Here is a 24,299-nt window from a genome sequence, read left to right as displayed (position 1 = left end):
AAGTCCATGGGGCTCAATGTTCCGCGAAATACGTCGCTCCCCTCCCAATCGTTCCTATAATACAGATGCCGTATAGATGGCTACAAATCCCCCGGAACTCTTCATATCTATAACCTCTTTTCATTCCCGACAACGAGGGCTCACGCGACAGGGTAGTTTTAAACAATTCACCCTTCGAAACCCCCACCCACGTGGTTAACTTTATTGCCATTTCCGGGCATACGTCCTGGGGACACTTCGATTTCACTGGCGTGCGATGAAAGTTTGTCGGGGGGGCGCCCACTAAATGCCACGATTCCGATATTCTCCGGGACGTACCAATACATATAAACAATTGGCTAAATCATATCACAGAATTTGATATCCTCATCGTTTCCATTCCAATGTTTCTATCGCAAAAGTTACACTACGATTTCTTCCACAATTGCATAAGTCGATTAACACTTATTCATTAAAAAATACAATTTAAGAATATCAATGTACTATTGTCTACTTGTTAAAATTATTGAAGAAAGCATATTTCCAGTCATCGCTTGTTTATCACAATCGATGCGGACAAATTTCATTTTGCATAAAGATTCGCAGCTTATGCATTGGTTTACATATAGTTTATACTTATCGCGTGTCAACCTTTCGTATTTAAATATTGATAATAGAAGAGTAGAATTTTGTTTCGATTTAAAAGAAATATTCGATCGATAAAAAACTTTATTACTAAGAATTACATTACTTCTTCAGGAATATAAAGCTACTGTGATTGCTACTATGATAAATTTCTCAATATTTTTGTTGAACGTGAAATGATTTTCTTAATTCGAGATGACTAGTGTGTTCGAGGGCTGTTTCGAGGATTCTCGAAACGAACGAGACACGATTACGCGGATTTCAACGAGGAGACCGTAAACTTTCGACCGAAGCGGATGGCTCTGGCACAGGCGCCGGCAACGGCACCGGCAACAGCAAGAGGTAACGGGGTTGCACTTTCAACTTACGCCGGCTGAAGTCAATTCGATAGCAGTTAACGAATTGTTGGGGGATGAATAGAAGGGGTTTGCGGTTAACGCGAGGGGCCGAAGGGAGGAACGCATAATACATTGTTACCCCGTCCACCGGATCCACCCCTTCCACGCGCAGTAATTTTCTCTACGCGGAACCAACGCGACGTCGGGGGATGAACTATCTCATAATTAAAATTACCGTACTACACGTACGCACCTCGGAATCACGACACCCTAACGCGTCGTCCGGGCACACGACACGTACACCAATCCCGGCGAATTTATTTTCCCTTAGTTACGGTTCATCTATCTGCTACATCTTCGTCATTCGATCGTTACCGGTGAAATTAACACCGGCATAATTAGATGAGACCGTCGCGCGAGCTCTAATTTTCATATTATGACTTTACAGACATCGGTTCCGCGATCAAATGGTTTCTTATAGACTTAAAAGTTGATTTATTTCTAATCCTCGTTATCTATTTCAAAGATAGTTTCTCTGTGATTTCATCGTAATTTATTATACTTTAAATGTAAGTTGAAAGAAGCTTATGAATCTCTGTAATTACTATTGAGCGACGAATAAAAGTTCGAATAAAAAGTGCCGGAAGAGCTGTAAATTTAATTTTAGGGAAAGGAATCGCCGCGTTTCATTCTCAGCTAGTATATAAAATACGAGTTAAGGGTTATAAACTGAATGAAGCGTTAGAAACGTAACGAAGGAAAGATAAAGCCAGAAACGTGAGACTCTGGAACGGTGCCGGATTTAATTTCAGCACAGGGAAACGACGAGAAATACGAGCGGGTTGGTTCGCCGGTGAAATTCAAATTTTTACAACGAAATTAACATTTTCGTTCGTCCGGGTAGCGGATGTACAAACGGCACGATAGTTTGAAAATTCGTCCGGGTTAAGTTCTCCCATTTCCAGCCGTCAAAGCGTTTAAACGGCGAGAAACGGTCGGAGGGTGGTGGTAAATACCAGCTTCCTTCCCTCCGTTCTTTACCCGTCGATTTAAAACATTTGCCCTCCGCGAAACGAAAGTTCTTCGTGTCGTTCAGCCGGGGGTGCCGCGGAATCGCCCTAATATTGGATTATATCAATATACGGGGCGCGCGTACATATATCATACCGCGGAGTCTGTGTAACGCGTCGGTTACTAAATCTCCGATTTCTTCACAGAGATATAGTGATCGTTGCCGTTGCGAATCACGAATCACAAATCACGAATCACGGAATCCCGCATCCCGTTCAACTAATCCAACGACGTTTCATTTTCTCAAACGAGACAATTGAAATGTAAAATATTACACAATTATTTTCTATTTCGTGGAAATTCGACTCTATTCAATTAACAAATATCATTTGTTATACTATAAGAAGGGATTCGAGATAAATAATTTCAAAGTGAAATGGATCGATTCGATGCAAAAATCTGTTTTGAAACATCTTTATTTTATCGTGCGATAAGGTTGATAATTTATTGGAATACAATAAAGTCGAGCATACGGATTCTAAAAATATGATCGTTGGAGAAGCCTAGAATATGAACATATTGCGGATTGCTCGAAGCCCGGTCCGATTTGCTGAAAACAATGTAAACCTGGACAACGAAGTCGCCGGGATCGTATCCCGAAAAATGTGATCGAACTGGACTTACCCTAGCTCTTTTTTTCTATTCGAGGCACTTGGCGCGAAATGAAGGCGTCGATGCTACTCGTTTGCCGCCCAGGGACACTCGATTCGGCCAGGGTGAAGGATATTGGAAGTGAAATGCCCCGGTCCACGAGTGTACACTCGAGGCCAGGAGTAGAAGGAGTCCGCGAGTAGTCGGCCGAGTGACTCGATTCTTTCGGATATTAAACTCTGAAGATGCCGCACTTCGCCGCGGCATCTGACTCAGCGAGTGTCATTAATAACTTTGGAGGAGATAGATAAAGTGCTAAACACCGGTGAGCCCGTGTGCTCGAGCACACGTCATTACCCTGACTACCGCGGCTTTCGATTAAGGGTGCCTAATGCACCGACCTTGTCGAGGTCGGCCCGCTTTTCAAAGAACTACTTTTTCACTGGAGGGAGCCCAGCAGCGCAAAGGTGTTTCGGAGAATTGGCTGCCAGGGGTGTCGGCAACGAGGAATTCAAAACATAGTACTTCATCCTCGGGACAACCACTGAAAGATGCGACTCACGCATTATTTACCGAAAGAATTATTGTTATAATAAGTTATTAGTCGCCTGGGAGTATGGATTACCAAGGAAACGAACTTCAGATAATCATCGATCCTCGAACAAAAGTATCGCATGTTGTAAATTGTATCGATACTGTAAACGTGTATCCGTATCTGATCATTCGAATTTAATCTACATGATTTCACCTTTGTCCTGCGCTATTGCAACAAACTTACTATTTCTCTTCTTCGTATATTTATGCGGAACTTCGTGCTCCTGCGAGGAAAACATGCTGAATTAATTATAAGGGACGCATTGTTCACACTGAACAGCGATTACGATCCGATAGGCGTGAACAATTATTCTCCGAGACATTTCATACGTTTGTACTAACATTAGCTTCCGAACTATGTTACTGTCACGATAGAAATCTATTTGTAAAGATATAATATTTTAAATAAGAAACTAAACGTCTTCACTTTACTAGCCGATGTTGGATCGATCTCTCAATGTTTTTATGATATTTCTTGCTAATTCCTTCGTTTATACGCATTTTCTTTCCGAACCACCCCGTATATAATTGAAACGCGACTTCTTTAATTATTTATTCCTATCTAGCATCAATACTAACAACCGGGTAGATGTGTAATTTATGTTTGCAGTTATCACGGGATAATCGGCGGAAGGTCGAATGAATTCTTTATAGGATGTCGACTGGTTCGCGCGACATATTCTTGAATAACTTAGCACCCGCATGCTACACGGTTCGCCCGACAGTCGCATTCCTGTCGCTTCGTCGCGGTGGTAAACGATTTTTTTCTTCTCCCGCGTTCCCACGAAAATGTCCGGTAACTCTCGTATTGACAGAAAATATCAACCGCTCGATTGAAGTAACCTGAAATTTTCGATTCCCGACAAAGAACCGATTATCGAATAATTTGCTGACACGACGAAACGTTGTTTCGCGCGAAACCACAGGGGGTGCATTCTGTCTGAAAACGTACCGTGTTCGTAGTTCGATCATTTCTGTTCATTTTCTATAAACATGGAGAATAGAAACGGAAAAGTATTCCGAGAGAATTTCAAAACAGCTGTGGAACGCTGTTTGAGCATTTTGAAGACGCAAACTATGGAATTTTGTCGCACTACTGGACTCCATGGCTACAAATACATCGGCGAATCCCATCGTTTCCTGCGAGACAGGTAAGCGATTCTAAATTTTAACTACCCTTCCTGTGCAGAACGAAATACGAATGACTTGAATATTTCGAGACGTTAGACGTACTGAAAGAACTGCGATTATAATAGTTCGAGCATGCGTTTGCTATATCTCGTATCGTTTGGACCGATTTTGAAAGAATTATTTCAATTTTAAATGTAATTCGAATACTTCCTTGAAACATTCTACGCCATAATAGATATTAATTGTGAAAAAGGTTCGTCAAAAATTGTGTTCCAAATTCATCGGAAAAGCTAACAATCCGCGAATTCCCTTTTCCTCGGCCACAGTAAATTGGCAAAACGCGGGTAAACGTTCAATTAGCATTTTATAATAAACGAGGTTTTTCGTGATTGTGTCGTGCAACAATATACCAACGAATCCTGTTTATGCGGGGAGTAAATGGATCGTTCTTACACGCATCATAAGTGGACTCATTAAAAGCGTTTCGCGAATTATCGCTCCCGTTTCAATTAAATTCGATCCGATAGAATCGGCTGGCCGCTCATTTCGTATTCGTTTCCGCAGAATCGTTTGGGCAATCACGGTGTTCGTGTCCCTGTGCATCGCAATTGTGATAATACACTTTAGTTACGATTATTATACCGAACACCGCATTTATTCGGTCATCAAGTCGACCCATCAAGGGATCTGGAATTATCCGTTCCCAGCGGTGACCGTCTGCGATATGAATCGCGTGTCCCTCGAATTGACACGAAAGCTGGTTGACAAATTGTGAGTCTTAATCATCTTGATAAGGACAACACTCCACTTTAAAAGTATAATACGGACACACCATTGCAACCTGGCACGATTAACTAAATAGAAACGAACACTCCAATTAGCCACTTGCACTGCACTGATCTGCCGTAATCAATTATTTTAACAATAATCCTTAAAACAACTTGTTATCTTTTCTAGCTACATATGATCATCTTACGCCCTACGTTTATTCCATAACTTATAATATAGTGCTCGTAATACTATCATACCTGTGTCCATAAATATATAATTTTTCTTATCCAACACCAAACACAACATTCCGCATATTTTATTTTAAAATTATCGAAATTATAATTCCATAATTCAAGTATGCATCATGATAAAAATAATGAGATGTTTAAATAAATTCAGTCTCGTTATTTGTATAAAAGCGACACATCTCAGACATCATTAGCTATAATTGATACGTTTAGTTTTAGATAACAACTTGTCCACTTCTTATCGCAGCTATTCTTCTTCGTGTGATCTTTTGCAAATATTAATCTCGATATGTTTCTAAATAATGTTTCCTTCTTCAATCCTACTGTGTCAGCGTTACCATACAGAAGAATAAGAGCCATATAATTTTTCCTTTTTTTTTATGGCATTTTAGTTCCGTACTCCTCCAATAACAATAAATCCTTACCGTTATCATAGAAAACTGCCGCCGTCCGTATCGAAGGAATTTATTGTGCACGAGATGAGCTTGTTGAACGAGTTATTGTATCCCGGACAGCGCGAGGAAAATATTCGGAATAATCTCTCCCGTTTGCAATACATATTTGACACGAATAGCTTGTCGATTCCTACGATCATTAACGCTGTACGTATCTAATTAGACAATGCGTTGATAGTTTTAATGTCACATTTTTAAGCATTCATATCGCAAAGACGTTTGCCCGAGATAACAATAATTATAAATTATTTTTGGATACGAGTTTTTAAGAATTGCAGTGGGAATTACATATTTGCTTTTTACTGAAAACAGACAGCCGTTCTTCGAGCGTTAATCAAATATTGTAGATAAAAACTGGAATTCTTAAATGCGATTCTTAAATGTAACTGTAAACAGGTTACGAAAAACTGTGAGAGCTTACTGAAAGCATGTAGACTAAGAACTTTCGACGTCGACTGCAGCAACATCTTTGAACGAAGCGTTTCGCGCGATGGATTCTGTTGCAGTTTCAATTATATCACTCGTGACAAGTACATCACTAATAGTGTGTACGTATTAAACTAGATTTTAAGATTGTCACCCAAATAAATACATATTATCATATTAAATACAGTTAAATAGTGACAATACATAATGATTCCTCTGTAATGATTCGCATATCGCATATATCAAATAATAATTGAAGCGTTCATGCATTTATCTTTCAGATTACCATTGAAAACAACCTCTTGTGGATATCAAAGTGGACTCACATTCTTAATTGATCTGAATCCCGATGATTACCATGCAAGTTTTATAGGATCCGTAGGAGTCAAGGTGATATAGTCCCTGCCATCTCATTACCCGTTTACCACATGCTTTCCGAAGATGAAAATGAATAAAGATTGTTAGTGGAAAATTGTCGTTGCAGGTGATGCTGCACGATCCGTACGATTATCCAGATTTCGACTCGCCAGCTGAATTAGTAACTACTCGGACATATGCGTTTATGACTATTGAACCAAAAGAAACGTACGCTACAGAAAACGTTCATGAATTGCCAGTGTCTGGAAGACATTGCGTGTTCGCGAATGAATGGCAAGAAGCAATTACACATTACTCCGACCGGATGTACCCTTTTGCTAAATACTCTTACCGGAACTGTTTAACACAATGTCGAGCTAACGTAATTAAAACAAAGTGTGGATGTATTCCGTACTATTATCCACAAAACGGTTGGTTATTTCACTATTATTTAGTTGTACAAACATTTAGTTAAACAAACAATTACGTATGCTATAATGAAAGATATATTTCAGAAACCAGAGTGTGCAATTTGAAGGATATCGATTGTTTGGAAGCTTACAAATGTAAGCACAATATCTCATGATTATTACGTAGGAACAATAATTATTGAGAAATAACAAAATATAGTTTTCAGTTTGGTATAAAACTGCTTGGCCAGGAGTAGATCTTTCGCCGAAGGTTGTACCTATCGCAGATATAAATATGATGAAAATGCCCTGTGATTGTCAAACAGATTGCAATTTTTATCTTTATTCTGTAGAAAAATCAGAAGGAACACTTAACGACCGTATTTCTCATGTTGGTCTCAGATACTCAAACTATGACGGGTAATTTATTATTATTCTGCAGCAATATTATCCATTCATGTGAAAGCGTATATACATATGTATAAGAACATTTATAGCACCTGTTCTTATTATATTTATATACTTGTGATCGTATACATATTTTGTTCTGCATAGTTATCAAGCGTAGATCAGTAGACTGCAAGTAGTCTAGAATGCACGAGATTAAACAAAATGCATTCGTGGGTTACATACTTTTTGAGTAAAAATTAAACCACACGTATTACCAGATTTTCTTAACAAATAAATGATTTCATTTAATAAAATTTAGTGTCCATTCTAATCATTTTTAATTCTCGGTCAGAGAATTGCTTTATAAATATGTATATTTTAACTAACATCATGTTTAGCATTGGACCTGTCTTTCAGAGAAAACAATGACTGGGACAATCAGAGTATAATACATATATTCTTCGGTGACCTAGTGTCTATTCAGTATAGACGAGATGTACGCTACAGCTGGCGTCATGTATTTGGTAAGATATGTTAATTAAATAATAAAATGAAAATTAAAAACATTAACAAATAATGATTAATTTCAGCAACGTTCGGAGGTCTCCTGGGATTATTTGCTGGCTTCAGTCTGATGTCTATCTTTGAATGTATTTACTTCTTCGTTATTAGAATTCTAACAGACGCATGTTCAAAAAAAGATAGCACGAAAAACATGGTATCCGTAAATTATTAGGAAAAAAGAATCGGTGAAAAATGACAAAACGTATAAGATTTACAAATAGTATGTAATTATTTATATGTAATTATTTATATATAATTCTCTAAAACGCATCTTATCTTTTAATTTTGATTGTTTCTTTTTGTCTTAAGAAAATACTGTACAAAATAAATGTAAAATGTTTTTAAGATCTTTGTTCCCTAACAACAGTAAGTCAAATATGACATCATCATATATCATCAACACTTTACTATCTGGTTGCTTTATATTCTGGAAATTGAAAATTTGTAAGCAATCTACATGTGCGTAATTCGGGTAATTGAGCAACGAAATCTGTTCCATTCAATTTTCCTCTCTTTTCTATAACTCGCTGAATTATTTTTCTAGTAGCTTCCAAAAACGTTACTTTGGATCCCTCGGTTTGAAATACATTACACATTTCTTGTATAAACCACGATCCTAAATGGATAAAGTTACAACAAGTATAAAAACTCGAAAGTACATTCTAGGGATCATTACTTACAATAATTGCATAAATCATTACCTTCTTCTTTGTGACGTACAGACACAAAACCTTGCATCGTGGACATGAATATGCAGAAGTTTCTATATGCTAAAATGTTTGAAATCTTGCGATTGATAGGACTATCCGTAGTTAAATTCTCATTTACTTGTCCTGCAATAAAATGCTACTGTAAATAAACTTCAATGTTGCTAATGTAATACATAAAATTTAATTTACCTGTTGCTGTTCCTTGACAAGCTTGTATAATAACAATTTTAATGACATCCTTCAACTGTTCACAGCAAATCATATGTTCAATTTCTTCAAGACTAATTTCTTGTTCGTCAGAGGTAATAATACTTCCTTCAACATGAAATAATTATATATTTTATTCATTTCTATTTATAAATTACTTATTAATTTTAATACCTTAATTTAAACTTTAGCTTGATAAAATGCTAAATTATATGTACCTTTATTTCCATGACTTAAAATACATACAAATAGACAATCATGGTTAATTCCAAATCTCTCTGGAATATTTTCCAATGTTTGATATATTTCATGTTTTTTCAAGTTTTCGAGTATATTAACAGTGAAACCAAATCCTTTAAATGTTTCTGATAACTTTGTACAATCGGCCTTTGTTCCAAACCGAGTCTCGTACTAAAAATTGCATAAAAAAAACTGTACTACAATCCACAAATATGCTTCTTATATAATAATAAGTTCAGCTAACATTAATACCTTACGACCTGAAAAGGACATTTCACTTATAATTATGCAAACTCCTTTTTCCAATCTCTTTATAGATTCTCCTATACCCGTAGAAAATGGAATGTCTTCAGATGTAGTAAATTTTATCTGAGGCTTACTTAAGGAGTTTAGGTTTTGGTTATCTAACACATTCTGCTGATTTTCATATATTTCCAAATCATTATAAATAAGTATCAAATCATTAAACTTTTTTAAATGCCGAAGTAAATTTTTCAAATTCACTTTATCATCTGAAATATCAGAATAATATAGAAAGTAATACAATAAGATTACATTGTATCAAAAAATTATCAAAAAGAATTTTGTGAAAATGTAAACCTAAGTTAATTGAAATGTATTTTTCTTGCATCCAATACAACATATGTAACTCGAAGCAATCTGTGTCCTTTAAACGTTCTTCATACTTATTCAAATCACTTTTTACATACTGCAATAGCACTGTAGCTTTCTCTTGTGTCAATTCTTCACATAACAGGTATAAACACTTTGCAATTGAATGTACATGCGTTGACAATCGTCTGTATCGTGGTACATATAATGCTTCCAAATCTTTATATGGTATTCCCAATTTTCTCATAATCTTTCGATTTTGAATGATACACAATGCTTCTAGTAACTTATATTTCCATTTGTTCTTATGGCTTTCAATAAATGCTTTAAGTATATGAGTATTTTGTTCCATATGCTTCTGATATAATGGATAAATATCTTGGAAACCATGTGCATAATTACTGGTCAGTAAGAATAAAATAGATATTTTTTCGTCAATGTCAAGATCATCTTCAATTTTCTCTAATATATTCTCATCTAATTTTTCCTCAAATTGTAACCGCTTAAAATCGACTGCGGCTGCATCACTGTCCAAAACCATTTTTACGTTATTTCTTCATAAACATTGATTTGTCACAGATTAAAATAAGTTCTTTTTCCAAGAAATCCATGAACGAATACCAACAAAACTAATATATATATATACATATATTACATATACCAAATATTATATGTATATACCAAATATATTATAATATATACCAAACTAATACCAAAAGTATAATAATAAACAAAAGACAATTAAAGAGAAAACAGTTTTGTCCTCTCAGTCAAAGAAAATCAACACAACTACGATATACCTCGTATCGCTCTACCGTGCTTGCGGTCTCACTCTTTTGACACATCCATTCAATCGACGCGACATCAGAGGCTCACAGCGCCAAATTCGATTTTTAAAGAAACTTCAAATAATAAAATCTGTTACCTCATAGGATTCTCGAAAACGTATTTATAAAGTCTGTTTTTGCGTCTATTTATTATTTAAAAAATCCATTGTACATTGACACAACGCCTTAATAAGTACGCAACACGTTAATATTTAACGCAATACTTTAATAAATAATACTTTCACAGATAACACCTTAATAAATAACGCATTCATTGATGGTATTTCTCGATGTTATTTCTAGTTAATATTATGGTATTCTTCCAGCGTCACCGTTTCCGTTTCATTTGCAAAAAAGTTTGTAACAGACTCAACAAACTGTGGTCGGGATCAGTATTAATATCTTTTACACATTAACAAACTATATTACGTATCTGTAAAAACACATTCTCTGAAATCCTAAAAATCATCGTTAAATACCTATCATTAATTTAATTTTAATATTAATAATAGAAAATTGCTGTCTAAAAATAAACGCGAGCAGTGCATTCTCTACTGTGACGTTAATTTATATTATTGATACATATATATCAAACAAGAAAAAGTCATTTATTAATTTAATAATATCATACCAAATACTTAATTAAACTACAAGTGTCTGGTTTGTGGTGGATATGAATAATAAACGTTTTCTAGAAATCTATTATCAATTGTCTACAACAAATTTTTACCATTTTCTCCATAAAAGATTCAATGAAAATGGTACGAATTTTCTGTTTTTGAAAATATAAAAATAGTGATATGATAAATGCTGAACATAGAAATATAATAATTTTATTCTCATTGCGTGTTGTGCAAATTATATTTACAAGTTGTTAATATAAAATCATACTTCTCTATTGCAAAAATGTAATTTCATAGAAATTACAGTTTGTGATAAACTAAATATTATGAAATACATATTATAAACAAACATACATCGTTTTTGGTCAAAGATTTCTATCAATATAACATAATGGATTAAATCAATTCATTTCTATTTCTTGAGGCTCTTGTTCATCATTGGATTCATCCATCCTTGTGCTTTCTTCTGCAGCTTCTTCTAACTTCTTTCTTTCTTTAAGACCAGCAGCAGGAGACCTTATAAGAGACAAATCACGCTGAACCTCCTTCACATCGCATTCTTGTTCTATTTCACGTCCTTTACGTAATCGTTGCATTATGTGTAGATTCTGTCTTCTCTGTTTAATTGTTTCTACTTTCTTAATTGCTTCCATTGTCTTATTCCATAATTCCCTATTATATTTAATGGGGATATTCCTCTTCCTTTCAAATTCGAAGGATGGATCCACAGCCAATTCTTTACCAACAGTTTTCCTGCATGCTTTGGTCCATTTGACTTTCCTCGGATTTTTCTTCTTTTTGAAGGCAGCGTGACATTTTGACCGACAAAACTTGAATATCTATTTCAAATTAAATTTTGACATTATACATTACATGATGGTAATATATGAAACTGTAATCTTTTAAACATAAATAATTCATGAACTATGAATTATATATTATCACATCTAAAATGCTTACCTTACAATCATTTCTTACAAATTGAATTCCATGTCCCGGAAAAATCCGGGACGAACAAAAATAACACGTTTCTATACGCATGTTTCGTAAGGTTATGATAGGTTATGAAAATTCTAGCTAATATTCGTAATCAGGGCTAAAAACATGAAACGTAAACCATGATGTAAGAGAGTGTAAGAAATAATCATGAATATAAGTGAGTGAATTTTGTATAGGCAGCGCCACCATACTGCCGCCTTCAGGCAACAGATTGATTCGTTAGCGAGAATCAATACGAAATATTTCTTTGCTTTGTTTGGTCGACGATTCACTACTGAGACCGGCTTCACTGCGAATTATCTGCTAGATGCGCGGAAAAATAGTGAGTATACATGAAAAGAATGAGACCGCGAATATTTCTCGGTGTGACTCTGATGTGGTGCTGTTCTTGCTCGCTCAGATCAGATCGGAGCCTATCAGAGCACAGTAATTCGTTACATTATCTCAATTCAAGAGCCTCGTTGTCCCCGGGTACAGTTCTTAAATTGAAAGATTACTGTACTGTTACGTTATCACGTTTCATGAGCGACGCGAACATAGGCACTTGTTTATATTACGACCACGCTACTAGACTATACGTTTCAATTTATGGCGGCAGGAGGGAAGTTTGAATGTATATACAAATTTATATCGCATATTTATATAGAGACATTGTATCGCCCGAGAGGAATAACTGAGAATATGTAAAGAGACAATGAGAGAGTTCCCACGAAGTTCATCGTCAAGCCTTCGCTTTCTTTAGCAAGACTAATCGAGGAATATAGACAATGTCACGTTGGCTCTCGTAAGATCCTCTACAATGTTGCACAAACTAAACGAGTCACAGTAACAAATCCGGACCGCTAAAGTGTTGCACGTCGAAAACCTTTAGTTAGGGACTTCTCGGAACTCTCCCTGACCTCTCTCTCTCTCTCACGCTGTCCTTGAACCGAGGTCTTCGCGCGCGGCATACCTCACTCCGTTCGTTTCGGCGGGCTTTTTGCCCCTGCGCGCTCGACCGTCGCGCACTCCCAGCCGCACGCGCACCGCCGAACCACCAATCACCACCAATCTGCAACCAGAAGATGAGCCATCCGACGAATCAGCATCCAGCTAGAGGACCCCAATTTTCCTATTGGACAAGGAAGGAAGAACCAGAAGGAACGCAGGAATAAAACTTGCTTTCCTCGGGAAAATACAGACAGACTTTATTCGACAGTCAAAGAAAGTAGATCATAGAGCTCTATCAATAAAGTACCAGTTTTTGCTTAAAATATTCAAAGTTGTACAACTCTCTACAACCTTTCACGAGCAGAGCGGTTCAGCGCTCCACGGGCAACCGAACCACATCAAATTCCCTACATCCAAACAATTCAGACCGTAACAGTACATATAGTCAAATAGATTCGTGACTTCATTTACATAGAAAGACGTTTACTCTGTCTAACACAATTTGAATTGATAATCAAGACTCATTTCAAAAGCCTCAGTTTTGAGTTACACAAAAATACATCGGGTGCTAGGTCTATATATATCTATATTTCGTCTGTGGTGAAAATGTGAAACGTGATGTTTAGAAAAATACCGCACGTCGAAAACAAACTTAGAATTTGAAAACATTCCCCGTGACATTAACCGAGACTAACTCTTCAAATTTTAGTTAATTTTCTTCGAGCTAAGTTTGATTTCCTAGAACTGTCCTACAATTGTTAAGTTAGAATAATATATATGTATACACAAATAATACAGTGCAATTAAAAAAATGACAACATCAAAAGAGTTGAATTTAGCTAGAAAAAGTCTTGTAGCTTCCCTCGGAGAGAATGCAAAAGTGTAAGATATACCTTTATTTAATATGATAAGTTAATAGTACAAATTTACAGTTTAGAATGAAGGTTATTTATCAAACACTCGATGTTTTCTAATTTCAACTTCGTATATAATTAATATTCTCTCAAACATCATTTAAAATATTGTTATTCCATAATATTTATTTTTATTGACAGGTATTTTGAAAAAATGAAACTTTGGTTTCAAATGAAGGTAATTAATTTTATTTAGGAACTTCTTTACGATTTCCAGTATCACTGTTTTTAAAATATTATTATTTCAGACAACAAAAGAAGAATTTGATTGTGAAGCAAGAAATATTATGACAGAAGATCAAGTTCGTCTTCATAACGAATTTCTTATATGTTTATTTAATAAAGTTAGAGGACTAGCTGCTGCTACACCTAATCGTAAAATAGATAGAGATAAAGTTATAAAAGAAAAACGGCTACGATTGAAACGCAAATATAAAACTGATAAATCAAACTTCGAGGTTTGTCAAATGAATATTGAATTACTTATTTGATTACTATAATGTTATTTCTTTATTTCTATATTTAGCCTGCAGATATGTATGTTGAGGTACTAAATCAAACATCATCACCTGTTGGAGATGAGCCCATTGGAGCAAATCGATCTAGTGCACAAGAACTTGTACTACCAGATAGAACTTTTGTATTAGCAAGATTAATGCTTGCAGCATGGGAGAATAATATGGATGGAGCAGAAGAAAATACTGCACATATTGTTATTGCTGCAACACAGATTTTTCTGAAAAATATATTGACTGCAATATTTACCAGAAGAAAAGGATATGCTGTACGAGACAACACATTTATTTATAATATTGGAGAACCTGTACCTAATTCTTGGAAAAGAAATTCCACTCACATATTACAATCATCAGATCAAACTGCAACAAAAATAGTAGATCCTTATGGCCAAGTACCATCAATCAAACCAAACCTTGAAGAGGCAGAACAAGCTACAGCTTTTGCTTATGCATGTTCTACACAAACTATTCCTCCCCCATTAAAACCTGTCAGCACGGCTGATTTACTGCGCACCCTTAAGGTAAGAAATAATTAAATATACTAAGCACATTTAAATTATGTTCCATACTTTCTACATTGAATCTTGTCTTTTTGATACATAGATGTACAAAAATCTGGTCAGTAATCATACTATATATGCTACAAATATGGAACGTTTATATACATATACGACACATCCGACATGGGAAGATTTTGAAGCCAAAAAAATATTGTGCCATCAATCTATGGCCTAACTACTTATGTACCTAAGTATTACTTAAGATGTATCACTTAACTACATAAAAACATATATACACAAATGTTAAATCTATTATTTATGTTTTTTACAGAATACTAATAAAATTAGTTTACGAAGAATTTGAAATCTTTTTTATTAGCGAAACAATTATCTTTATTCATAATTATTTACATTAAAAGATACAACTAAAATTTATTATAAAGACTGCAATATTATGTATTTGTATGTTATGCTTTTTTCTTGTTATTTGCACCATTATTACAGACATATAGTCTTCTAAATATGAAAAATATTTAATTTCTGATGGAATCACTGATACTTCTTATTTACATTCTTATCTGAAACTTTCCAGCTTTGGTGATGTACTTGACACCCTTAAAAGGTTTATACTTCTCTCCATCCATATCTAATCGATTAACTTTCAAGCCAGATACTGCTAACTGATTGATTGTAAAATGTACCTAAAAGAGAATTTAATCATTTTAATTTTTACCATTACAAATTAAAACTTCTATCTGTATAGAAAACGTATATTTACATTAATTGCAGGATTAGACTCCATTACACTTGCCGAATTTTGAATTGCAATCTGAAACATAATTGCATAATTATTGTCTCAGTATTTGTTTTATTATTTAATTTCAACTACAAAATTACGTACCGAGCCTTTTAGATTTGGTAATTTGGACACATCTATTCTTCCAATATCCCAAAACAGTATTTTGCTAACAGGATCAAATGAATATTTTCCCTGATTTGGAGTTAAAGTACAATTCAATACTATTTTTGGCATAGGAATTTCTAGTGTCACATTTTCTACCTAAAATATATATATAACATGTATAATTAACGTGTATAAATTATTATATAATTAATATTAAATATTAATAAATATGTATAACAATCTTTATGAACTAAATACACACAGTTCGGCCAATAGTTTGTTTTGGTCCAACAGTTATATCTAGTCTACCACCACCTGGTTCTTTAAGGCTAATATTATGTCTCACATATATTGGAATAGCTACAATACTTTGTGATCCTATATGGTAAGAGAGAAGTCGAAAGTTACCATCTGGTGGAATAAAAGAAAGTATTCGTTTGGACTGCAAAAGAGTAGATGTTTGATTAATAACATAAATAGTAAACTTACTTAAAATTTTATATATTCTTACCTCCCATCTTTTGAATCTAACACAAGGATGAAAACTAACATCATCAAATAATCTGGGATTCATAAAAGAAAGTGTTAAATCTGGCATACCACTTAATTTTATACAACAATCAATCTGTAATCATAGTTTAGAATGCTGACATGTTACAGATTTGAACCATTACATAAATATAAATTTTCCAAGTAACTTACATAGCCTTGAATTTCTGCAAATACGGTTGCTCCAGTTCTATCAATAATGGCATCTACTTCTTCTACAACATCAAAGTATGCTTCATTGTTTGTGTATTTTACACCTGTTCTTCTCCAAGGAACATTAGAGAGTTGTCCACTTGGTAATGTGGAACTCACACTATAATTTATGAATATAATTAGGATCAAATAAAGCCGTATTCAATCAATTTCTTGTATCTAAACAATTCAAATATTTACTTAGATTTTCCTGTGACAGTATTTGCAATGGTTCTTAAGATATTCGGTGGTTTAATAAGTTCCTTCAAAATATTAGATTCAGTAGCTAATGGAAAACCATTATCCAACATTTCATCTAACAACTCATATACAACTACATAATTTTCTTTTATAATGGTTTCTGTACATTCACTAAAGTAGTCTTCAAATGTATCGACTACTCTATGTAGAAATTCTATTACAAATAGTGGTGGAACTGTAACACAAAAGTGTCACATAAAAATTTAAATCAAGACCACTAATTTAAATAAACCAAGTAAAATTTGATGGTTACCTTCTGTCATACAAACTGCAACAAAAAACATATTACAACGATATATACTAATTAAATAGTGATGAGGAGTAGCTATTACAGGTGGTGTATCTTCAGGAGATAAAACTCTTCGCTGTTGATCAAAAAAGTAATCACATAATGATCTAGCAACAGCACTTTTCCAATGTTTCTCCATGAATACATCCCTAAACACGAAATTAAATATTTCAACTTTATATTGTGTGTACATAACAGACACACGCAGATTTCTAACCAAATACTTGTTAAATGTCACATCTGTTTCTTCTACAATTTCTTACTCACCCTGAAGAATTTATAATAAATAAACTGTGAATCATTTTCTTAAATTGGTATTTATCAGAGATTGAAGAACAAAATTATACGTTAATTTTATTTTATTTCAATGCTCTAAATCTGTTTGACACATATCGTGTATATACAAACTGTACAACCACTGATCACAAATTCTTCCCGAGTTATCTATGTATGTATGTATGTACATATCACTGCATGCGATTTGTATGCATTGAAACATATGTATTCTTACAATGTTTGTCGTAAAATTTCTTTAGCATAAAAATAAGTATAATTTAATTTATATTCTGCTTCTTAAAATATAGGAAATAATATAGTCAGAAAAAATCAAAATAATCAATTACCAACCTATACAATTTTGTGACGTGTCATTCGATATTTTTTCACTTTTTACATACAATATATTTTTCATAATATCGTATATTATTAAATAACCTAATAATGGATGAAATTACTAGTTGGGAAGGAATAGAAAAAGACGGTAATTTATTTTAAACTATGCTTTATGACAATGTTTATAATTTTTTAATGAATTAATTTTATGTTTTCTAGATTTCTTTAAACAATTTTTTGATGCTGAATGTAAGAAAACAGATATTAGTCAAGTATTATCAGTAGCACAACAAATAAACAAATTAGGACAAGGTATATATGAATAACATAGTATAATCAATGGATAAAATTAATATGTAACATAGTGTATTTATTTATTTATTTTAGCAATTGAAATATTAAATGCAGAACTGCAGAAGCAGGTTTTAGCTAATCATGAAGATTTATTATCACAAGCAACATGGGTTGAAAAGTTAGAAGGTGTACTTGCAATAATGCAATCTCATGTTCAGGTATATGTCAAATTATATTGTTTGAAAGAGTGCTATATATTGTGTTACATTGGTCTTATAATTGATAAATATATTCAAATTTTAGTGTCTGTTGTCAGCTGTAGAACGCTTACGTGGAAAGATTGTCGATCCATTTAATAGAATTGAAAATCAAACAGTTGTTTTAGCAAGACTGCATGAAACTTCTGATTTATTACGAAGAGTAGCCAGAATGCAACACTTATCAAAGCGTTTATATTCCCAAATGACAAATAATATACAGGGACCAGACATTATAAAAGCTGCTAACAGTTTGCATGAGCTGGGTTAGTAAATAAATGATTGCTTGAATAAATCTGTAATATTTTCAAATATTATACAAGCAATTGGCATTTTTAGAACAATTGATGATGGACACGGATTTAAATGGTTTGGATGTAATTGCTGATGATCAGCAAGCTGTTAAAGCTCATAGAACAACAGTACAAAGAATAGCAACTCATACTTTATCTCAAGGTTTACAAACAATGGATGGAACAAAGGTATATAAATTTTTACTAATTTTTGAAGTATTACGATTTTTGTAATAGCTAATTTTAAACTAATAAACAGGTTAGTACTGCGGTACAAGTGTTTCAAAATTTAGGAATTGTTAAAGGAGCTGTAGATAATGTCATGGATTCTGCTTTATTGGAAATCGAAAAAATTGCTACAGAATCCTTAGATGTAACTCTAGCAACAAATCAAGATTTTGGGAAAAGGGGAGCACCTGGACGGGCAGCTATTCCTTCTCTAGGATCGTCTGGAAATTTACGCACGCGAATTTGGGAAAATCTTGAAAGACTATTTCAAGATACTCTTTACACGCAATGTTTACAAGTAAGTGTAAATTATTATCTTAACTTTTGTGTACAGTGCTGTGTACAGAAGTATGACAACCTCTGTATAAATTCTACTTCTTTCAGATTGAATTACTTCAAAAAATTCTATTAGAATATCACGCAAAAGATTTAAATGAATTATCTCAAAAATTTTGGAATAGTATAAACGATTTACTATCTAAAGTATTAGTCGAACGTGCTCAAAGTAAGTATTAATTTAAATAATTTTTGAAACATTAAAGGTAATTTCTTTATATTTATAGATTCCTCATTTGTTAAGCAAGCATTAGAAGGCGAGTATCCAAAGTTTTTGAGGATTTTTCTAGATTTGAGCAAACGATTAAAAGAAAGGTCACAAAATATTGGCATTTACAATATTAAGTAAGCTAAAAGATATTTCATCTAAATTATTTTTTTCTTTAATACAAAATAATATACTTGCTCTTTTCATTAGCCATAATGTATTGTCTCCGTTTGAGAATGCATACTTGTCCCGTTCAGTATCACGATTATTGGATCCAGTACATACTATGTTCTCTGGTGAAGGATTACCTACTCAAGATGAAATTGATGGCCTGATTCGTACAGTTACAAAGTAAAAAGGAAATAGATATTGAAATTTGTTTACATTTTCGTATTAAAACATATTAATTCATCATCTGTTTTTAGTGAACTAAGTGTCTCACTAGTTGATGATGGTCTTTCTACGGTAATTGCTCGTAATGTAGGCAAAGCTATAAGACTTTTCTGTTTAAAGTGTGAGCAAGGATTACATGTGGGAGGTGAAGCTAGTCAAGTAATTGATTCACCTACCACTATACAACAAACAAATGTGTTGCTTGCAAATCTACTTCATTATCTTTCTAATCAAATAAGTCGTGTAGTAGCGAATTTATCTACTGGTTTGCCTATGGAAGGAAGTAATGTAATTTCTATGGCTCTGAAGGAAACAGATACATTAACGAAAAATATATTGTCACCATTATTAGCTTCTATTAATGATGCTATTGAAAGTATTATTTTAACAATGCATGACGATCCGGAGTTTCGAGAGTAAGTAAACAGAATAATTTAATTTTTATTGTTACTTAAAACGTGTTTATAAATGAAATGAACTTTTACAATACAGTCCAAACAGTCCTCTGGGGAAAGAAATTAATTCTTCTTTGTATATGCGCGAATTACAAGGATTTATTTTACGTTCTGTGAACACATTTCTTGTGCCATACAAGAATCAAAACGTTGTTGCTGAATGGTAAATAAAATGTAGTTATAATATTTCATATTATTGATTTCATGATACTAATTGATTGACTATTATTTAAGCTGTAAGACGGTTGCTTCGCGATGTATTGAACTGTTTGTAAGGCATGCTTGCATACTAAGACCTTTAACAGATTTTGGAAAAGCAAAACTTATTGTTGACTTCAGTCAGGTATATTATTGAAGAATAATCTGTATAAAAGAAAAGCTCTAAGAAAAATTTGTTTTTCTTTTTAGATGGAAGTAGCTGTTGCACCCTTGTGTAGAGGCGGACAATTGGGTTCTTCCGAACAACAACAATATAGAACATTACGAGCATTAAAAGTGTTGCTTCCACTTACTCCAGAAGAAATTGTTAAGAAAGTTACAGATGGAGCAAGAGAATGCGGAATACCTCGCTCCCTTGTTCTTCTGCATTTATTTTCTACGGCACCCCCTGAATTGGTATCTCCACATCAGGTAAAATAATATACATAATTTAAAATGATGTACATATAAAAAAATTTTTACAGATATACGCAAATCATTGACTATCATAATTTTGATAAACAGAATTCGTATCGTTTTTCAGAGTGCAAATTGGTCTGTAGGACGATTATCTCAGTGGTTGGATAAACATCCGAATGAAAGAGACAGATTAGCTTTTTGTAGTGGTCCACTAGAACGTTATCAATTAACTATTAGACAACACAATCTACCAACATTTCATCCTTTATTTCCATTAATGAAAAAATTAGCTGATTTGGATGATCATTAAAATGTGTAATATTTGTGAACAATACGTAGACTGCATTTTTTTTATGCAAGTTCACGTTTTCAAAGACAAATGATAATTTTTCATGTTAACAATTTGAATATATTAAAAGTGTTATTTAAAAGCAAGGAATTCAGCTAAAGTATGTCCTAGCAAATTATAATATAATATAGATTTCGCAATCCAATTATATATATTTTATCAAGAATTGTCCACATTTATAAGCAATAGTACTACTTATTTCTGTATAGTATTTTATTAATGTAATATAATATTAATATTATAAAAATATTCATAAGCTTACTTTTTTCTTAATTATTAATTAATCTCTGTATAAACGCTCTTTTAAATATATACATTCCAATAATTGTCATAATACTTATGGACAGGAACCACTTCGAATGATGTTTTTTTGGACCTATATATGTAGCTGGTATACCGATATCATTTTGCTTTTTTATCTATGTTTAAAAAAATATTTAGAAACATTCCACAGTTTAAAATATATATTTCGTATACAGTACTTACCGTTTCAGAAAGTGCTTTTAACAATATAAGTTCCTCCTTAAATGAACAAAGAGACTTTTGTGCTTTATCCAATATTTCTATCAAACTGGATACTTGTTTTGAAGAGAAATATATATTTTCATTATTTGCTTCTAATATACCATTTTTAATATATTGATAACTGGAACCTATAACTGCAGTATGTTTAGCTACAGTACCAAAGAAGATAATGGCATCATATATTCTGGAAAGGAAAAAAGAATCTAATCTTTCGAATTAAATTTCATAAAGCTATGATTTTCCAAAAATGAACATACGTATATTCTGAGGAAGTATTAATGACACCAATACTGTTTACTTTCCATCGTCCTTTATGAAATTTATGAAGCTGCTGCATAAACTGTGTTCTATGCGCCTTAATGTCGATATTTAAATTACATAGACTGTTTTCGTTTAATTGTAAAACGTCCCTAAGATTCATACCTTCAAAGTTATTGGTATATTGTTCTAAACCCATCCCATTTAATATTGTGAACACATCAAAATCTATAGTGCGTGCTTTTATGTTTCTTAATTTGGGAAACATGTCTGTCCAATTACGTATTTGAGATATTTCACTACCAATAACTATTTCTTCTTCATCATCAGGATTTAACAACGACAATATCTATAATAATTATGAATATACTATTTTATACTATAAATTAATTTTGATTAATACTAAAATTTGTTACCTTATCATATCCTTTCAATGAAGCTATTTCCCTGGCAGTTAAATTACTATAATCAGTCAATGTAGTGTCAACTCCTTTTTCTATTAAGATTTTTACTATGTCAGGTTTATTTGCTATTGTTGCATACATTAAGGCCTATGATTAAATAAGTACATCAGTTTTTAGGAATTAATATCATATTAATATTTTTGTCAAGGGACTTACAGTTTGGTTTCGATTGTCAAAAGCATTCATATTATTTTCATATTTTAGTAATTCTTCTACAAATTCTGGTTTTTGTACTGAACATGCCCACATCAGAGGTGTTTGTCTATAATTCAGATTATTTAACAAGTTATAAAAAAAACGAAACAAAATATATTAATACATTACCTTTGTTTATTAGTAGCGTTTACATTAGCCTTTGCTTCCATAAATAATGTTAAACATTTTATTCTGTTTTCTGTTGTACCTTTTGTAGAACTGCATAATGCCATTAATGGGGTATACCCATCTAAAATATTGTTGATATCAATTTATGAAATATCATTATTGTCTGTTATGAAAATAATAAAAATATTTACCTTTGTGCTTATTAACATCAGCTCCATTCTTTATAAGATAATCAATAGTTTCTACTTGTGCATATCCAGCAGCAAATAGAAGCGGTGTCCAACCATCATGTAAAAAGTTATTAATATCATGTGCTATATATACAGAAAATTATACAAAGTTATTAGCAATCAAGGTTCTTATTTTATTAAGAAAATTAAAAATATCATACATTATCAATTAAAAATAATTACATTTAAGATATTCCTTGATTATTTGTAAATGACCTGACATACATGCATTCTTTACATGGAATTCAAAATTATGATCCTCGTCTACATCTAGATGTTTGTTTTGGTTGCATGTATTCGTACTCGCTACTAGATGATTCTGTTATTAATAAATATTTTTTAGATTCTGTACAAACTACATTATGTATAAGCAATTGTTATAAATAAATTATCTATTTATATTGCATTTCTTGAGCCTGAATGAACTTAATAGCAATTTTACATAAAAATTATTTTAAAAGAGAGCCGGTATGTCATTTTAGGTTAGTAAAAATATTTTTATACCTTCCTTGGGAAAAAATTGTAATCATCGTTTTCTATATTGGGATCAGATATTTCAATAGCTTCTGTATAATTATCGTTCATTGTTATAATAAATTAACAGAGCAAATTATTATATATCACATTGACTTCTCTTTCACGCAATGCTGTTACCTCTTAACATGTATTTATATTACAGAAATAAATGCATATACAGTAAGTATCCTGACCGGTATATCGTATGAAAACATTGACAATGTTTACAAAATATGAACTTTGACATTTACTAATGCATACATGTACATACAGCTATTGTAAGGGACGTATTAATAAAAATAAATACATACATTTCTTTATTTTAAATAAAATATTATCTTTTATTTATTTTTACACAACTTACTCGTACAGGACAGTTTAGAATTTCATTATGCAGTACAATTGTTTTATACATGGAGATCTGTATCATGAAATTTAAAATTACCATTAAACAACAAAGATTAATTTATTTCATGCAAAAGTAAATGTTAAATGTATAAATAGTTGCATATTAATAAGATATAAATAATAAAAAATTGTAGATACTATAAGTATGTAGTTATAAAAAGAGAATATGTAACATCAATAACATAGGTAGCAAAGGAAAAGTACATACATTGTATGTACATAATAGTGTAGCGATGCAGCTAATACATACTATATATTCATATGTATATGTATGTCGCATTTTACC

General features: G+C 32.8%; 7 protein-coding genes across 8 annotated transcripts; 3 read left to right on the top strand and 4 right to left on the bottom strand.

Moving 5' to 3' along the window:
* Positions 1–3,978: 3,978 nt before the first annotated feature.
* Positions 3,979–8,182, top strand: LOC144478369 (sodium channel protein Nach). Its single transcript, XM_078196189.1, has 10 exons — positions 3,979–4,369; positions 4,914–5,120; positions 5,805–5,970; positions 6,220–6,371; positions 6,531–6,639; positions 6,734–7,037; positions 7,122–7,172; positions 7,244–7,436; positions 7,824–7,930; positions 7,997–8,182. The coding sequence occupies exons 1-10, from the start codon at positions 4,212–4,214 to the stop codon at positions 8,140–8,142; spliced, it is 1,593 nt and encodes a 530-aa protein (XP_078052315.1). The 5' UTR covers positions 3,979–4,211; the 3' UTR covers positions 8,143–8,182.
* On the bottom strand, positions 8,176–10,582 carry Dredd (Caspase-8 Dredd). Its single transcript, XM_078196190.1, has 6 exons — positions 9,728–10,582; positions 9,380–9,639; positions 9,106–9,298; positions 8,870–8,995; positions 8,672–8,803; positions 8,176–8,586 (listed from the first exon to the last, which is right to left on the bottom strand). The coding sequence occupies exons 1-6, from the start codon at positions 10,278–10,280 to the stop codon at positions 8,378–8,380; spliced, it is 1,473 nt and encodes a 490-aa protein (XP_078052316.1). The 5' UTR covers positions 10,281–10,582; the 3' UTR covers positions 8,176–8,377.
* Positions 10,583–11,383: 801 nt separating this feature from the next.
* Positions 11,384–12,304, bottom strand: Rpl24-like (ribosomal protein L24-like). The gene is made up of 2 exons (XM_078190222.1): positions 12,150–12,304; positions 11,384–12,028 (listed from the first exon to the last, which is right to left on the bottom strand). Exons 1-2 carry the CDS (start codon positions 12,228–12,230, stop codon positions 11,591–11,593), a joined length of 519 nt encoding a protein of 172 aa, XP_078046348.1. The 5' UTR covers positions 12,231–12,304; the 3' UTR covers positions 11,384–11,590.
* Positions 12,305–12,592: 288 nt separating this feature from the next.
* LOC144474645 (transcriptional adapter 1) lies at positions 12,593–15,409 on the top strand. Its single transcript, XM_078189732.1, has 5 exons — positions 12,593–14,000; positions 14,174–14,210; positions 14,281–14,490; positions 14,559–15,071; positions 15,154–15,409. Exons 1-5 carry the CDS (start codon positions 13,930–13,932, stop codon positions 15,283–15,285), a joined length of 963 nt encoding a protein of 320 aa, XP_078045858.1. The 5' UTR covers positions 12,593–13,929; the 3' UTR covers positions 15,286–15,409.
* Positions 15,410–15,429: 20 nt separating this feature from the next.
* On the bottom strand, positions 15,430–17,736 carry Carmine (AP-3 complex subunit carmine). The gene is made up of 9 exons (XM_078189731.1): positions 17,513–17,736; positions 17,210–17,394; positions 16,897–17,131; positions 16,657–16,816; positions 16,466–16,579; positions 16,217–16,396; positions 15,952–16,110; positions 15,829–15,879; positions 15,430–15,751 (listed from the first exon to the last, which is right to left on the bottom strand). The coding sequence occupies exons 1-9, from the start codon at positions 17,545–17,547 to the stop codon at positions 15,617–15,619; spliced, it is 1,254 nt and encodes a 417-aa protein (XP_078045857.1). The 5' UTR covers positions 17,548–17,736; the 3' UTR covers positions 15,430–15,616.
* Positions 17,680–22,530, top strand: Fws (Conserved oligomeric Golgi complex subunit 5 four way stop). Its single transcript, XM_078189697.1, has 14 exons — positions 17,680–18,005; positions 18,077–18,169; positions 18,245–18,369; positions 18,455–18,674; positions 18,748–18,890; positions 18,961–19,227; positions 19,314–19,434; positions 19,493–19,610; positions 19,684–19,824; positions 19,899–20,282; positions 20,359–20,484; positions 20,556–20,664; positions 20,730–20,951; positions 21,064–22,530. Exons 1-14 carry the CDS (start codon positions 17,966–17,968, stop codon positions 21,247–21,249), a joined length of 2,295 nt encoding a protein of 764 aa, XP_078045823.1. The 5' UTR covers positions 17,680–17,965; the 3' UTR covers positions 21,250–22,530.
* LOC144474621 (uncharacterized) lies at positions 21,474–23,797 on the bottom strand. 2 transcript variants are annotated; one of them, XM_078189710.1, is made up of 9 exons: positions 23,594–23,797; positions 23,273–23,408; positions 23,051–23,173; positions 22,860–22,980; positions 22,692–22,797; positions 22,488–22,622; positions 22,071–22,420; positions 21,775–21,997; positions 21,474–21,707 (listed from the first exon to the last, which is right to left on the bottom strand). In XM_078189710.1, exons 1-9 carry the CDS (start codon positions 23,672–23,674, stop codon positions 21,558–21,560), a joined length of 1,425 nt encoding a protein of 474 aa, XP_078045836.1. In that variant the 5' UTR covers positions 23,675–23,797; the 3' UTR covers positions 21,474–21,557. The 2 variants fall into 2 exon arrangements, with proteins under 2 accessions (XP_078045836.1, XP_078045846.1); XM_078189720.1 differs by having other exon boundaries at positions 23,273–23,398; positions 23,594–23,643.
* Between the last annotated feature and the right edge of the window lie 502 nt (positions 23,798–24,299).

Source organism: Augochlora pura, chromosome 2, assembly GCF_028453695.1.
Source record: "Augochlora pura isolate Apur16 chromosome 2, APUR_v2.2.1, whole genome shotgun sequence".
Taxonomy (NCBI): domain Eukaryota; kingdom Metazoa; phylum Arthropoda; class Insecta; order Hymenoptera; family Halictidae; genus Augochlora; species Augochlora pura.
Note: the sequence above shows the minus strand (reverse complement) of the source record. Positions and strands in the feature narration are given on the sequence as shown.